Source organism: Pangasianodon hypophthalmus, chromosome 11 (assembly GCF_027358585.1).
Source record: "Pangasianodon hypophthalmus isolate fPanHyp1 chromosome 11, fPanHyp1.pri, whole genome shotgun sequence".
NCBI classification, from domain to species: domain Eukaryota; kingdom Metazoa; phylum Chordata; class Actinopteri; order Siluriformes; family Pangasiidae; genus Pangasianodon; species Pangasianodon hypophthalmus.
In genome coordinates this window covers 2,193,936-2,210,218 of record NC_069720.1, presented here as the reverse complement: position 1 = coordinate 2,210,218, position 16,283 = coordinate 2,193,936, and the positions used below count along the sequence as shown (strand labels likewise).

General features: G+C 38.1%; 2 protein-coding genes across 9 annotated transcripts in view; one reads left to right on the top strand and one right to left on the bottom strand.

Moving 5' to 3' along the window:
- usp10 (ubiquitin specific peptidase 10) overlaps window positions 1–8,990 on the bottom strand; it is a 40,314-nt gene extending 31,324 nt beyond the window's left edge. For 4 of the 6 annotated variants that reach the window (XM_053237945.1, XM_053237946.1, XM_053237943.1 and 1 more), the window contains exon 1: window positions 8,681–8,990. Coding sequence is in view for 4 of the 6 variants with exons in the window: in XM_053237943.1 (XP_053093918.1) it covers window positions 8,681–8,701 (21 nt within the window). In the remaining 2 variants the exon portion in view is untranslated. The remainder of the gene's footprint in view (window positions 1–8,680) is intronic. The other 2 variants (XM_026930540.3, XM_026930541.3) reach the window with 1 other exon arrangement.
- On the top strand, window positions 4,803–14,970 carry marveld3 (MARVEL domain containing 3). 3 transcript variants are annotated; one of them, XM_053237947.1, is made up of 4 exons: window positions 4,803–7,362; window positions 12,407–12,671; window positions 12,808–12,875; window positions 14,095–14,970. In XM_053237947.1, the coding sequence occupies exons 2-4, from the start codon at window positions 12,475–12,477 to the stop codon at window positions 14,703–14,705; spliced, it is 876 nt and encodes a 291-aa protein (XP_053093922.1). In that variant the 5' UTR covers window positions 4,803–7,362; window positions 12,407–12,474; the 3' UTR covers window positions 14,706–14,970. The 3 variants fall into 3 exon arrangements, with proteins under 3 accessions (XP_053093922.1, XP_034164427.2, XP_034164428.2); XM_034308536.2 differs by lacking the exon at window positions 4,803–7,362 and adding an exon at window positions 11,099–11,233; XM_034308537.2 differs by lacking the exon at window positions 4,803–7,362 and adding an exon at window positions 11,101–11,233 and having other exon boundaries at window positions 12,410–12,671.
- The last annotated feature ends 1,313 nt before the right edge of the window (window positions 14,971–16,283 follow it).

Here is a 16,283-nt window from a genome sequence, read left to right as displayed (position 1 = left end):
GATATGACAAAAAGTATCATATCCTGATAAGTGAAAACGTCAGGGTACACAGTGTAAAATTTTGCACAAGTTTTGCTCATAACAACAAGTGCCATTACACACTGTTATGGAAAAGTACTTTTTGCACCTTTGGGGTGTATGTTTTAGTTGGGAAGATTAAAGAAGCAATAGTCACAAAATGACCTGGAAGATATGCAGAACATGGGGAGAGGAAAAAAAAAAGAAGCATCAAGTCATGGCTTTGTATTAAGCCACGTAGAAATCCCATTTGGAAAACGGACTTCCGATCTGGAATGATTGCTTGTGTGTGGATGTGTCTTCTGTCAGTCACTTTATAGACAATTTACTCTATGTTCCACTGTAGATCCTGTGGGCGGAGCTTCATAAACATGGGTGTGAATCATTCAAATATTATACCCTCCTAACTATTAGAGACCTAATCTTGGGGTTAATTTTAATTTTAATTTTACATAATGTACCTTTAATTCATTTTTTAGAGTAAAGCTTTAAAGGCACATAAGTGGTCCAATTATGTACCTTATATTATTATAGTAAAAATAAAAAAACTCTCACATCAGCGACAAGCAGAGCGTAGGGTTAGATTTTTTTTGTCTAGCAAGTAAAAGAGATAAAACAAAAGTGGTACAAAATTAGTTTTAAATGTCTCGTAACAAAGCAGTTATAAAAGCAAGGATACACGACAATAATGATAAGTGTTTTATGATGCTATTTTATCACGTACACATTTTAATACACAATATTCATACTCCATTTAAGGTTTGCTTTGTTTGTTTTAACAGCTCCATGTTTGGATAAATCATAAATTCACTTGCTAGAGCTCTGGTCGCTCCAAAACAAAACAAAAAAATCATTAATATACTAAACAAAAATAAAAAAATAAAAAAATTAAAAAAAAGAAAGCTAGCTAGTATAACAGTTTTGTTTTACATTATATTTTAGCTAGTTAGTTAGTTAAGGGCCTTAATATGAACTATTTATCTGCACATTATCCGATAGACAAAATAAATAACTTCAGTAAATAAGCACTTGATATTTATAAAATACAGAACGTCTCCTGATAACGTAACAGCGAGTCTTCAGCTCATCATAGTGCACAAAAAAAGACGTTAAAGTCCTTACTTCGATACACGCCGCCTTAAAAAAAACTGTTATAACACTAAAACTGTTTATTATTAATAAAAATGTGTAATACATTATTAGTTTTAAATTTATATGCATTTATTTATTTTAAAGATCAAGTAAAAAAGAAATCATACTAATTGTTTGTAACTATAAAAGAAAACTGTACCAATCTAATTGATTAAAAAGATCACATTATCCACGATAGCTCAGAAAACTATAACGATTTATCATGCTCTTGTTATCACATCGTTATATCACCCGGCTCTATCCCACGTCTTCATTTTCATACATTTCAATAGTAATTTTACTAAACATTGAAATTAACTTTGCAGCTCGTGCGGCACTAAGGCTTTTCAAACTGTGTGCCCCAAATAAAACTGCTTACACCTACAGTTTATAAAAATACACATTTAGCAATCAATGTACTCTGCTTTGTTAAAGCGAACAGGTTATTCCTGTAAGGTCACCATGTGTGTGTGCATGTTTTTCTGTCCTGTTAAACTGGATGTTAAAAATCACAAATGCGCTCCAGCCTGCAGTTACAGGTGGTTTTTTTTTTCCCTCTTTACCTCGGCTGTTCTATTAACTCTGGCAGTCCGATGAAACATTACCCTGTTACTGTTCTTTCATCTTTTAACTTTTATTCCACATTCTAGGAAATGGAGGAACAATTACTTTTTTCAATTACACTACAACAGACTCATCGGAGAGCACTGTGGGTGTTGTGAGTGTTTTCATCGCCTTAATCTGCCGCATCGTTTGTACACTTTTCAGGCCGTGAGCTTCAGGATCATTAAGGCTGCACTCTGATTGGCTCCTTGCACTTTTTGATCACTGTGACACAACAAGCTTTTCAGAACATGATACAAAAAGAGCACTGTTCGATATCGTCTTTTCACGCTTCATCTGCCCTTCTGAATACTCAAGGACCGATTCTGAGCTCGTTCGGAGGCGAGGTTTGCTTTCACATCAAATAATTTCTTCTGAACTGCAGCTCGATTGCACAATTTTATAGGTCATGCAGGTTTGTGCACGCAGGTTTGTGTAAGGGTAGGGCCCAGATTCATTTGTTTGCTGTTGTTTTTTTAATTAATCTGTTGTTTTCACCAACACTCAAGAGGTGTTGCAGCAACATCTGCAAACGTGGAGCCAACCTTGTATTAAAAAATATTTCTAGCCATGCACGCCGTTACGAGATGTTCATTTTCTGCAAAGCTCAGTGCAGGCACAAGTGTCACAAAAGTGAACTAATGACAGCGCACCAGTCCTGCGAAAATCTGGTTTTATACATCAATAACCACAATTTTATGCCTGGCCTCACAAAAGCAGAAACCGAAAGTAACCTGACAAATTAAACCGAACACGTTACTCAGCATGCAGCACCAACCAGCACAGTTGGGTCCAAGCGAACGCCAGACCAAGAGGACCAGGTATTGGATCTCTGGCTCAAAAACACACTTCACCAATCGTACCAAGTCAAGGAAGGAAAAAAAAAAAAAAAAAAAGAAAAACACGAAAGTGTGAAAGCAATGTTGAAGAGTTTGTTTGAAGCAGGTAGTGGGGAGGAAATGAGTAAAATCCTGTGTTGGTGCTTGGTGCTGAGGGGCTACAGAAAAACGTCTGTGGTTTGTCATCCGTCACATCAAACACCTTTCGTGAAAAGAAGGCGGTTCCTTGCTACATTTATTGATAAAACAAAATTGCACAATCTCTAACTGAACTAGAAGTCTGGTTTGCAGGATTAATACTTGTATAACACTGCACCAGTACTCACTGCGACGTAAAAATCTTTGTTTCATTTAAACAAATCTGCATGTGGTTTTTGTTACTGTTTAATAATATCACTAAAATCAGTTCTTCTCAGATTATATTCTATGAAATATCTTTGCTAAAAAAAAAAAAAAAAAAACCCAACGGGTTCACCGTTTCCTCACAGCACAGCTTCCCTCACCTGTCACCTACACACTAAGCTTGCTTAATTTATCAGCTTTAAATCCCTGAAACTCAAAAACTCTATTCAACGAGACACAGGGAAACTTTGGCCTAAAAAAAAAAAAAAAAAAACGCTCTCTGAAGTAAGGTTTTCCCTGAAATACAGCTTCCTGTCTACATGTTAACCAAACTGCCGGTTGAAACCGGTGATGCCGAGCCTCTCCGACCTTCGCCCGAATAAATCTAGTGAACCCGCTCCTCTGCAGCTAACCTGCTTTCATCCAGCGGGCTATAATTAACTTAATCCTGATTGCACTAACCGGTGTTAAGTCTAAAATCTCCCGAGCACAGAGTGCACACCAGGAGGCGGCACTGAGAGTTATTTACTCTGTGAGAAAATTTTCTGAACAGGGGCAGGGTAGGAATAACTCTCTCTGAAATAAACTTGAGAGACATATATATACATATTTATTTATATATATATATATATATATATATATATATATATATATATATATATATATATATATATATGTAGCTTCAGCAGGTTGGAAGTGAAACACGCTCTGCAAACATGACAATAATCCCTCGGCCTCTTCGCATTCAATGCACGTGAAAAGGGAGAGAAAAGAAAATGCAGCTGAAGCAGACGGAGCTCTGCAACGGAGCGGTGCTGAAAAGGCACAACGGCGAGCTGTAATCCGACGGCCTCTACGCCGCTAATACGGCCCACAACAGAAAGAATTTCACTTTGCTTCTTTTCTGCAGGCGTGCCGCACGTACCACACTAAGCTCCCCTCTCGCTGCTCACTTGGAGAGAGGATTAACACAAATTAGCCATCTGTATTATTTCGACATGCTGAGGTGACGACACCGTGAACGACAGAGACGTGGTCAGGGACAAAGTTCACACCGTTCGGGCAACGAGAGTTTAGGAACATCGCAAAAGTAGTTGCACAACTGTACCAGGGAATGATCTGATAAAGAAATTCACATATTACCATATAATGCTGAAGCACAAAAGTTCTGCAGCATGAGATCTGGCACTGGACGGGGACACACACACACACACACACACACACACACACACACACACACACACACACACACACACACGGGGTTATCTAGGCCGACAGGGACACTGCCGAGAGCCGTTACTGATAAAACATCAATGCCTCGCCCCTACAGACGACCCATAATGCCTTCCAACAGCCTCCACCATTGATAGTGCTTTAGCAAAGTGGGCGGGGCTTAATCTCACATTCACGTTCTAGTATATTTCATCAATAAAGCTTGCTAGGTATCGCCTACTTTCTCCGACATGGTGAGTGAACAACTACAGATCTCATCAGCAGAAACGACTGACGTTTGTCACAATCCCAGAATTTTGACTTTGATACCAATACCAACTTTAGTACTGTGAAGTTCGATTCTAATACGATACTATGGCCAAAAAAAAAAAAAAAAACGCTTCACCAGTTATCAGCTTGCATCAGAGTTTATGGCATTGATTAAATATATAACTTAACAGTCAAGTAGTAAAATAATCAGGTAATTATTTATGATAATAATAATCATAAATTGAAACACTTTGTCCATATTAGCTTGGCTTTATTCTGAACACAGAAACTGCTACTCAAGGCAGAAACTTGACTAACTCTTTGCATGTCCGTTGTTGTCGTCTTTAACACTTGAACACGCTCAGGAAAAACGTCACTGCGCACTCTTGATTAGCAGCGTGATGTGATTCGCCCAGGGAAAAAGACGTCACGTATTCAAAGCTCTACTAGCTGTTTTTCATGTTTTAGAATAAACGAAGTACCAAACCGTCGTGCAACACTAGTGCTACGGTTAACTTTAGCGAGCTTCAAAGTGACTTTCTGAGTAGGAAGTCCTAAAGTTGATGGGCGGACTCTTCGGGGGTTTTTTTTCCCCCTAGTTAGATGCTGTAAACACCAATTTAAAGGTTTAGTCAAACTCAGCATATATTGTTCACTCACCACCAAACAAAACTGTTAAATAAAAGATATAAGGGGAAAAAAAAAAACTTTTTTCCAGTGGAAACATGAAAACGTGCTGTGAGCCAATCAGATTCAGGCACCTTTCAAGATCCTGAAGCCTGTGGCCTGAAAAGTGCACAAAAGAAATCTGAGAGTGGGAAGAGAAGAAAACAGGAAGTAGCGGTAAATGAAAGCGCATGTTTTGATCGGGAGAAGACGATACCAAACCACTAATTACGTTAGTTTGTGGTTATGGAAACATGTTTATATCCTGCTTATAGCAAAACATTAGCTTGCTTATATAAATTATATTTAAAAATATATGTATAAAACTGCAGACAATTTTAAAAAATAAAGAAAGTTGCGTTATCTCTGCTACACAGATGTTATGTATTTCCGCTATTTGATTTAAAAAGTTACACGTCATTTGTGTAGCTTGTACTTTGTCTCATTTGGGCAACTGCTATAGTTGTTGCTTGTGGGCGTGGCCTGTCTAGGGAAATTTTTTTTTTAGTTGAGATGAGAAATGGTAGTAACTAAAGGATTTATACACCCCGTTTTCATTTACAAAAATGTTTGATTTATATGTTACATGCTCAGCTTCGTTTTAGGTTCGTTGTCAGGTTTGATTAGCAAAGCGACGTTAACTGTACTAGCTACGAACTCTCAAAAGAGGCACAGATGATCTCAGCTACTTTATTTCCAAGCTTTATTTTATTTCTGTACACTTTTAATGAGAGGTTCGTATATGACACGATAAAAAAACAGGAAACTGGAACTAATTGCAAGTTGTGAGCGGGGAACTGAAAAAACGTCGGACCACTCGCGCCATACGATTGTTCCGAGGAACCATTTTAGCCAATCATATGGATACCTGACCTTATATGGTCATACCTAAAATGCATAGAACTGGGAAAATCTTAATTTAAACAACGCTGTTGCTTCGCTGTGCTTTTCCCCGCTGCCGTCACCTCTGGCTTGCTCGGCAGGAATCGAAATCTATACCCAGATTCCTGTAAAGCTGCTTTGTGACAAAGTTTATTGAACTAAATTAAATATGCAACTTCATTAAAACACTGCAGCGCTGTTACTACACCACTCATCAGACGTATTTCCCCTCCTTTTCTCAGCTCGTTTTGGTTTCTTTTGTCCCTCACGTCCCCACGGTGAACCCATCTCTCCCTCCTCCCTCTCATGTGACACTGAAACAGCACAGCATTGCTCCATCACCGGCAGAAAATAAAAGATCTGCCAAGTGAAACCGTCACGCAACTGTTAATAGATACATAACCTCAACCAGCCCGCGACAGAGCCGAGGTATGTAACACCCTGCGAGCATTTCAGGCGTTCGCTGGGGCAGAGTGGACACTATTGTTTACACAAAGTGGAATCGGAAGGAATCTTTCCTACCCTAAATGGGGTCTCGGTGCTAAACGGTAAACCTAAGAGACGTGAAAACGCTACGTTAACTTACAGATCCCATTTGTGTTTCTTGTCTTAGAAGCAAAACTGACTCAAACAAAGTACTTGTTAATGTTTGCAGGTTGCTTTACTGATTAATACGTGTCATTTCTATGGCTTGTCAATCAAATAAGCCACACCCCTAATTCGTGTGATGACTTGTCACATGACCGAGTTCAAGCGAGAGGCGTGATTTCTTTCCGTATGTTGACGTATTTCCTTTCGAAACAGGAAGTCGGAGTGATGGTACGTGAAAGTGCTTCGCTTGATTAACACAACAGCCAATAAGGTTTGAGATACGCCAGGCCACGCCCCCGTCCAATCTAAACAAACACGGCAGTAGCTTAAATACGAAGAACCGTGAAAAGTTTAAGGAGGACAATATCGTAGACAACGGGATGCCATGTGTTTGAGACGAGGTCCACGGTCGGCAGCGCCAATGATGACGAAAAGCCGCAGGTGTGCCACCGTCTGAGTGGTAAATAAATTAATATTAGAGAAGGAGAAGGCGGTTTGACATAGTGACAGCCTCAACTTGGTAAAATACTCCTCTGGAAAAAGTTACATAACCACCAACTCACACAAACTCCGCCCTCTTCCAAATAAATAAACTCCAAACTTTTAACCACCACCAAGCAATGGATTGAAAAAAAGAGACGCCATTTTGTTTGCACGCTGACAAACAATAAAAACGAAGCATTGAATCGTTTTACTGCTAAGAAGCTGCTACTATAGAGCAAGACACGCCCCCGGGGGCGGGACATACACATTCTAGAGAGCGTATTGGACGAACACAAGACTAGTACAGGATGAGTCATCAAAAATGGTAAGTGTTTTCCCCCAAAAGTGAAAAAAGTTTGTTTTTTTTATCTCTATATATAGTATCATATTGGTGGACATAAGACTAAAGGGCAAGTACAAAAAGTTCTGACTTCAGAGACACTTTAAATCTGACAAAACTTTTGTCTTTTTTCAGGAATACAGTTTAAATAAGATTAATTTCGTCTAGACTGTGAGATCAACATATAAGCTTACTGAATTATGCAATTATGCAAAAGCACCATGTAAAACACTTTTGTGGTGATTAACAGAAAAACTTAAATGTAAGCTCTTAACAACCGCATGACACGAAAGAGATGCAGGACCTGTTAGGTTGTTAACTAGACACTTTTTCAGAAAATAATGAAGCTGAAATTCTACTTTAAAGACATAATCTGAGTAATAAAGTTGCTAAAGTCAGCTTGTCTAATTCCCTTATGAAACAGAAGAGCAGGTTTAGCCCACTAGCGTCAGTAAGAAGCTAACTCGCGGGATAAAATCTTTTAAAAAGTAAAAAAAATTAATATAACACAGATATGTCGATTACAAAGTAATAATTATAAAACATAACTTTGAATGACTTTGAATGAAAACGAAAGAAGGGATATAATCCCGCCCCCTTAAATCAACAGGCCCGAAACACTGTCAAGTCATTAGCTAGCTAACGCTAATTTTAAAAGAAGCGTTTAAAATATAAACAATTCTGTTACAAATCTCAACAGCTCCTAAGATTAAATGTTCCTTTCTAAGTACATCATGTCGTTACAGGTCATGTCGGACATTCATTAAATTATCTAAGAGTGACTAGAAATACCACCTCGAGCTAGAGCTAGTTAGCTAATCAGGGTTAGCTTGCTAGCTTATCTGCGCTAGCGACCGTTAATAAAATGTGCTCACGCGCATGAGCAGGCCTGCTGCCCCACACACACACACGCCCTCACGAGCTCACTAACCTCAGAGTTTATAAAATGTCCCCCTGACATGAATTACTCGGATTTTTTTCAGCTTTTAGTTCATGCATAACTTTTGTACACAAACTCTGCGTGACGGTGCGAGTTCATTTCAGTGAATAATGATAATAAAAGGGATAAATCCGGCTGTAGGCCTGCGCCTGCACCACCACCACCACCACCACCACGCTGAAGTGTTTCAATGAGGGGGAAAGGAACTCATTCAAATTCAAGGATTTAGCGATTATAAATCATCATAACACACCGGACACAGCCGGGGTTCATAAGCTAGCATCCTAGTGCGTCGTTACATGTTAACTTTATGCAAAAGACGTTTTTCTGACACTTGAGTGAGTTGATTTGGCAAGTCGCTACCTGGTTGCCGTGCGCAGCCATGCTCCCGGTGAGATGATTTTCCGTCTCCTTCAGCACAAAGATGGCCGTCCTGTCGCGGACAACGCGCTCTCGTTTATCACTAAGTGCTTCCAAGCTCAGTCGCCTACTCTGACATGCCGTCCATGGTGTCTAATCGCCGGTGTATGGAGCGCTAGTACTCGGATCCGTGTGCCACTAAACTCCTCCAGCATATCACGCTGCTTCCCCCGCCATCGCCGCCATCTTTGTCTTGCCTGAGCACTACACTCTCTCTGCTGCAAGTCGCGCATGCGCGTTTCCCATGCGGGTGGGAGGGGCCGGCGCGAGAGAGCGAGCGCGCGAGAGATAGAGAGAGAGAGAGAGAGAGAGAGAGTGCGCGCGCACATTTAAAAAAAAAAAACCGTTGAATTAAACCGTTAATCAAATTAAGAAATTGTTGACTATATTCTTAAACAATTGTGTAATATTATGAACAATAAAACAGATATTATGGAGCTCTGGAAGCTGACGACAAATATCTTAAGAAGATGAATTTCGTATATTTGAATTATTTAGCTTATGTGTGACCTTAAATAGTTTTCTGTGGTGTTTTTAACATTTAAAAAAAATCATTTTAAACATCTTTGTTTTGAATTGGCTAGGGTTAATATGGTCTTTGTTAGAGTAACATATTTAAAAGGAATTAAAACACTATAACAAGTTACATGTCAAAAAACTTTTATTATTGGGAAAGACACAAGTCACAGTCATGTATATATACTACTGTATATGGCCAAAAGTATATGCACCCCTGACCATCACACCCATATGAGGTTCTTGCCCCAAACTGTTTCCACAAAGTCTGAAACACACAGTTGTATAGAACGTCTCTGTATGCTGTAGCATTACAGTTTCCCTTCACTGGAACTAAGAGGCCCAAACCTGTTCCAGCATGACAATGCCCCTGTGCACAAAGTGAGCTCCATGAAGACATGGTGTGTGAAGGTTGGAGTGGAAGAACTCGAGTGTCCTGCACAGAGCCCTGACCTCAACCCCACTGAACACCTTTGGGATGAACTGGAACACCGACTGAACCCCAGACCTCCTCACCAACATCAGCTCCTGACCTCACTAATGCTCTTGTAGCTGAATGAACACAAATCCCCACAGCCACGCTCCAACATCTAGTGGAAAGCTTCCCAGAAGAGTGGAGCTTATTAAAACAGCAAAGGGGGACTACCTCGGTGGTCTTTCAATGGGCACATATGGGGTGTAAAGGTGTTCACACACTTTTTACCATATAGTGTATACTGTATATGCGAAGTCACTAGGGATCACATTCAAATTTCATTAGTGGGAACAAATTAGTATGATACTATGATTGTTGTCTTACTGATAATGCGTCTGTGAGTGTGTGTGTGTGTGTGTGTGTGTGTGTGTGTGGTTTATTAACTTAAAGCACATCACATAAGCTGGTGTTTTTAAAAGGATGTAAAAGGAGGCAAACATCCCTTGTTGTACCCAAACCCTTTTGCAGCATATACTGTATATAAACACATTTTATTCTAGCATTATATGCAAAACAACACTTTGTTACATCATTGGAATGTACAAATGTATAAATATCACATTGTTTCAAGCATTGCAAATAGACCTAAAACAGACCAAAATGAAAACAGCTAGTAACATCAACAACAACAACAACAACAAATGCTTAGATGAGTGTAGCTATATTCTTTTTGTTTTTAAATGTTCCAAAACTTTAGCCAATAGGTTAATTTCTGTTTAAAAATATTGTGCATTTTCATGAATATATACTTATGAAAATAGATTTTGTATAAATTAACTTCACAATAATTTCAATAATTATTCATAGGTCTGTATAGGGAATGTGGAGATGATGTTACACAGCCGTGGACTTCATCGAACCTTGAGGGGGAAAGAAAATAACATCAAATTTTAATTTAGAAGGAAGCAGATGAGGGAAAAACTGACGTATGGTCCCACATTAGCACATAAACTATTGCCTCTTTAACAAATACAATCACAGGAGTAGTAAACAGACATATTGGATCAGATTGATAAATAAAGTGAATATAAAACAAACCACAAACATAAACAAACACACAAACATTCATTTGCGTACAAAGTAGGGGAATAGGGGAGAAAAAGAAAAACATATGTACACATATATAGATAAAGTATGTATCATCATCTTTTAATGGGCATTGGGAAATGTCTTTTCATATTTTTTGATATTAAGCTGTATAAACTAATGTCTGTAAGGCTTTTTTTTTGAAGTATGATGATTCAAACATGACAGACAAACAGCATACACATGCAGAGAAGAATAAATGAGTAAATAAACTCAAAAAACAACAATACACAATCTAACAATAAAACTAACTAACTAACTAACACTAATGGCTATAAGGAATAAGGAATAAACACCTGCGGATGACGTTTTAAGCTCCGCCCCCGAGCCAGGTGAAAGGGCGGGGTTTAAGGTGGAAGCTCAATGTGAAACAAATCGATAAGCAAAACAAGAAGAATTATTAAATAAATCCAGTGGAGGTATTGTATATTTTCTTTTTAGTCAGCTGGTTTAAGTGGAGTCTGAAGTGGAAATTGTTGTGATTTATTTATTTATTTACTCTGAGGTTTATGAATACACATTTTTTGGGAGTTTGGAGGAGATTAGGCCAGAGAGGTCTAGAAGTAGACGTGAACTAAACCCAGATGATCTGGAAGTTGTAGTCTTGATATTTAAGACATAAATATGTCATATACGTTTTATATGGCGGAAGTTTTCTGACTAAATCAGTGTTGGCTAAATAAAAATAGCGCCATGGAAGTTATAAATAACTGCGTAGTCATGTTGTGTAAAGTTACAAATGCTTAATAATATCAAGAAGTGATTATAAGTAATTAAAAAAACATCACGAAAGTTTTAAATGTATTTATTTATTTATAACGCTATCTGCGACTTGAACGTTAAGAAATCACTTCCGCGTATGAACGTTGAGGGGGCGGGACTTTAGTCAGCGCCGCTTTTGATTGGTGCAGCGACTCTGGTCAGCGCCGCTTTTGATTGGTGCATCGACTGCTTGCTCTGATTGGGCGTTTCTGTACTGGAGGTTCTGTAAGTACGTGTTATAAATAAACGAAATAAATACTTCAGATACCTGCCAGAGCTGTGAATCAAAGAATGCTGAAGGCGATCTATTTTTGGAACAATTCGACCAATCACTGAGCTCTCTGAGTTTTGATGTGGGAGTTGACAGTTTCCCTTTAAAAGCATTTATTTATTTATTTATTTATTTTAATGTCACATTATACTGTATATGTGTGGTCATTTAGTAATGAATCTATTTAATTAACAACTCAATGTTCTCAAAAATGCTGCTGTTTTTGCATACTAGGCTAGAATTTTACATGAACTGGTATAATTGTTTAATTATCACTTGTCTAGGATTTTGGTTATTGTCTAATAACTGGAAAATAAGGACTAATTTGATCATCAGATAGGTATTTTGACCAGACGTACAGTTATTATTAATCTGTTAAAGAAAATGACATGACAATAATGCAAGACCTTCACTATTTAAAAGAAATCAGAAGTCTATGAAGAATATTTTCACATTTCACAGATACAGGATGTTTTATTAACAGCACATTAATTACACATTATTACATTATTAATGCTCTATGTTTAATATCTGTCTCTTCACCTGTCTGTCGTTTCAGTAGTCAGAAGTCTTCTGTGTGTGTGTGTGTGTGTGTGGGTGGGTGTGTGTGTGTGTGTGTGCGTGGCAATGCCAGAGATGAGGAACCAGAACTATCCCGAGCCTGAAAGGAGAGAGCGAGACAGAGACTACAGGAGAGACAGAGACTACAAGAGAGACAGAGACTACAGGAGAGACAGAGGAAATGAGTTGTACAGGGAGGACAGGAGCACGGGTCATCGTTACGAAGACAGAACAAGGAACTACAGAGAACCTGATCAGGAAGTGTAGGAGGCAACACCTATACATCTCTCACTGTGATTTTAATCATGATCCTGACTCAGGAGCTTCTTCCAAATAGTTTATCATCAAAATCACTTGTGTTTGTTTTAAATAACCTCAATAATTTGATCATTTCTGTAGATATACACCTTATGACTCAACAAATGAAGAAGCTCTTTACAACCTAAAGTATATTGTCACATCCAGAGGTGAGTCAGTTTCTGTCATTTCTGCAGTAAAGCATTTTACACAGTGTAATACTTTAAATGTGTTTTACACTTCTGTACCACAGAATGAGGAATCCTGGAAAATATGTACAGTTTTAGCAGATGATACTGTATCAAAGCACATTATTGTTTAGCTGCGGTAACACTGCTGTGATTATATTGCAATAATTAATAACAGTAATGTTAAATTTACTGTAAAACTAGGTGCTAAAAGTATTCACCTGAGGCAGCAAAAGAATTTCAACTGTCAGATTGTTTTTATTTTTTCCTGATTAAGGTTTGATTAAAAAAAAACCAAAAAAAAAACATGGCATCAATAATTGTAGCAAAGTACAGTAAGTGCAAAAATTGTAAAAACAATGGTAAAGCTAGACAACGCTAGGAAATATTACCCTAATTTGGTAGCTAATGTTTGCTACCAATGTTAGCCTGGTATTTTAAATAGATATCCCATATAGCTCACTTTCCTCTTCTTTAATCCGCCGACTCTGTCTCTGTTGTTCTCAATGTTTATTTTTAAAAAGTTATTAGTCTGCAATTTGATATCTCATACTTGCACACTTATATTCCATTAATTTTAAATTCTATTTCAATTCATTCTTAATAAAATGCTATAGCTAGTTATGGGGTCTGGGGTTTTCTTGAGGCTGATTATGCAAAAAGTCGATTAAGTGAGTAATAAAACATGGCAGAGCATGCCGTTATAGGAAAATAATCCACACTCGGGTGGTGTGATACGCCCTGACAGGAAGTGGAGTTACTGTCACAGCTCCAAATTTGTCAATGATTACAATTTTTAATTTATTAATGAATGATAGATCACACTTCTTTATCGATTTATAGGTACATTTAATGTTGCAGAACATCCACAAAATAAGTTGCTTCTTGTCCTTACTTAGATTTTTTCCTCTCTTTTGAATTTTAAATGACAAAAAAATCGCAGTTTGTCATGTTACCGGGAAACCGGAAAGCGTAAACTCCTCTGTCCTGAAGATGTCCGAAAAGTTACAGCTTTATCTCTGAGTGCTACAAAGCGCTGACACTGAAGACTCCTCCCATAAATGTTAATTAAACGTCTCCTTACGGAAAACTTCACCACATCAATGATTAGACATTTTTTCTTTGTTAAATAACTTGTTTTTTTAGCTTTAGATTAATTAATTAACATATATCGTGCAACCCTTCTTCTGTCCCCACACAGGCCTTTGCCAGGTTGTGCAGTTTTTTGTGAATCTGCTGATCGTGATCTGCGCTGGCGTTCCGTACAGCAACCCGGGTCGATACCGGGACCTGGCCAGCCTGGGTGGACTGTACTACTACTACTACGGCGGGGCGCAGGCGTTCACGACGCAGGAGGCGGCGAAAGTAAACGAGCTTGACGATCTTTTCTACAAGCTCAAGCTCCCTACGTATATTTTCAGCATGGCATGCGGTGGAGCGCTGATGGTTTACGCTTTAGTCACGCTGGCACTCGGGGTGTTCCGCGTGACCTACCGCTACCCCGCCGTGCTCCTGCCCGAGGCCGTGCTGGACGGACTGATAAGCCTGGGGTATATCCCTGCCGTGGCCTTTTACTTCATCAAACTCAAGGAGACGTACAGCAACCCGATCTGCAAGCAGAGAGAGGAAATGTACATGAGCAAAGGCATCAAGGGTTATGAGTGCAGTCTGAGTGGGACGGACATCGCAGGAGGGTTCTTCGGCGTGATGGGCGTCTTCGTGTTCATGCTAAGTGCGGTACTCGCTGTGAGAGCGTTCAGAGCCGTCAGACGGATGAAGCAGCAGAGGGAGGCAGAGAATAACAGCTTCTAGACTTCTGAACACTACTGCTGTAATTATTGCTGCGTCTAGTCGAGGAGCAAGTGCAGGAGATTACTGGATCATGTTACCTGGGAACATTTTTTACTCTATTAGCTCTATTATGCATGCTTGTTTAAACTGTTCCTTTACTGTGAATGTCAATTTCTGACCTCCGAAGGACATGACTACTCTATATCAAATCTTTAAAGTTTTTTAAGGGATTTTTAAGGCACTACACTTTTTATATATATTTTTTCAATAAACATTAACGTGTTAACTTCTCTGTGTTGTATTTACCCTCAACTAAATTTTGCTTCCTGTATCAATCCCCTAATTAAAATCTCACAAAGCCGGTTTGTCACCGTTTCCACACCTGTAAGCACTCAGTGTTGGTATGAAAAGCCCCTGACACATTAGCAATCAGTCTAATGGTTTTTTTTGTTTGTTTTTGCTTATTAATAATGATTTCCGTCTCTAGATCTGATTTTTTTACTAATGGTCACATACATTTGGAGAATTGGAATGAGAATTTAAACTGAGACCAGGGTATACTCTCCCTCTCAGTGTTCAGGTACTAATACACGTCCAGCTTTTTATTCAGCTCTCAGTCTGTAATCCACGTACAGACTGCAACAGTCATTATAATGGTTTGCAATCCTTTTCCTCATAACACGCTCCCAGTGAACACAGTGTAAGTGATGTAAACTACAGCTAGTGAATTTGAATTAAGTGAGCTGCTGCTGTGGATTTCTCTGATTAAACTGGAAGTGTATCTTTTCTGTATGACGCACTTAGATGAGTACACCGTGAGTACTGAAGATACTTAAACACTTTCAGTGCAAATTTACCTGACTTTACTGACTTTTACTTACTGACTTTATGAACTCACTTAATGATTTTACTTACTTGCTGACTTTACCTGTTAATTTTATTTAGTTAATAACCTTATTTTACTTACTGTATTTACTCACTGACTTATTTACCTACTGACTTTACCTTATTTTACTTATTGATTTTATTTACTTACTGACTTCATTTACTTAATGACTTTACTTTACTTACTGTCTTTACTTACTGACTTATTTATTCAATTTATTTGCCTACTGATTTTATTTACTTAATGACCTTACTTACTGACTTTACTTACTATTTACTTACTGATTTATTTACCTACTGACTTTACCTTACTTATTTATTGATTTTATTTACTTACTGACCTTACTTTACTTAATGTCTTTACATTCTGACTTAATTTACTTAATGACCTTACTTTACTTACTGACTTTACTTACTATTTACCTAATAACTTATTTATCTACAGACTTTATCTACTTAATGACCTTACTTTACTTACTGACTTTAATTAATGATTTCATTTACTAACTATCTTTATTTACCTACTGAATTTACTTACTTTACTTACTAACTTTATTTAGATACGGACTTAATGAATTCATTTACTTACTGACTACTTAATGACTACTGATTTTTTTTTTTTCTTTACTTAGCAATTTTACTGACTTACATTCTGACATTACTTACTGACTTATATTTCTTCCTTACTTCCTTTACTTACTGACTTTACTTACA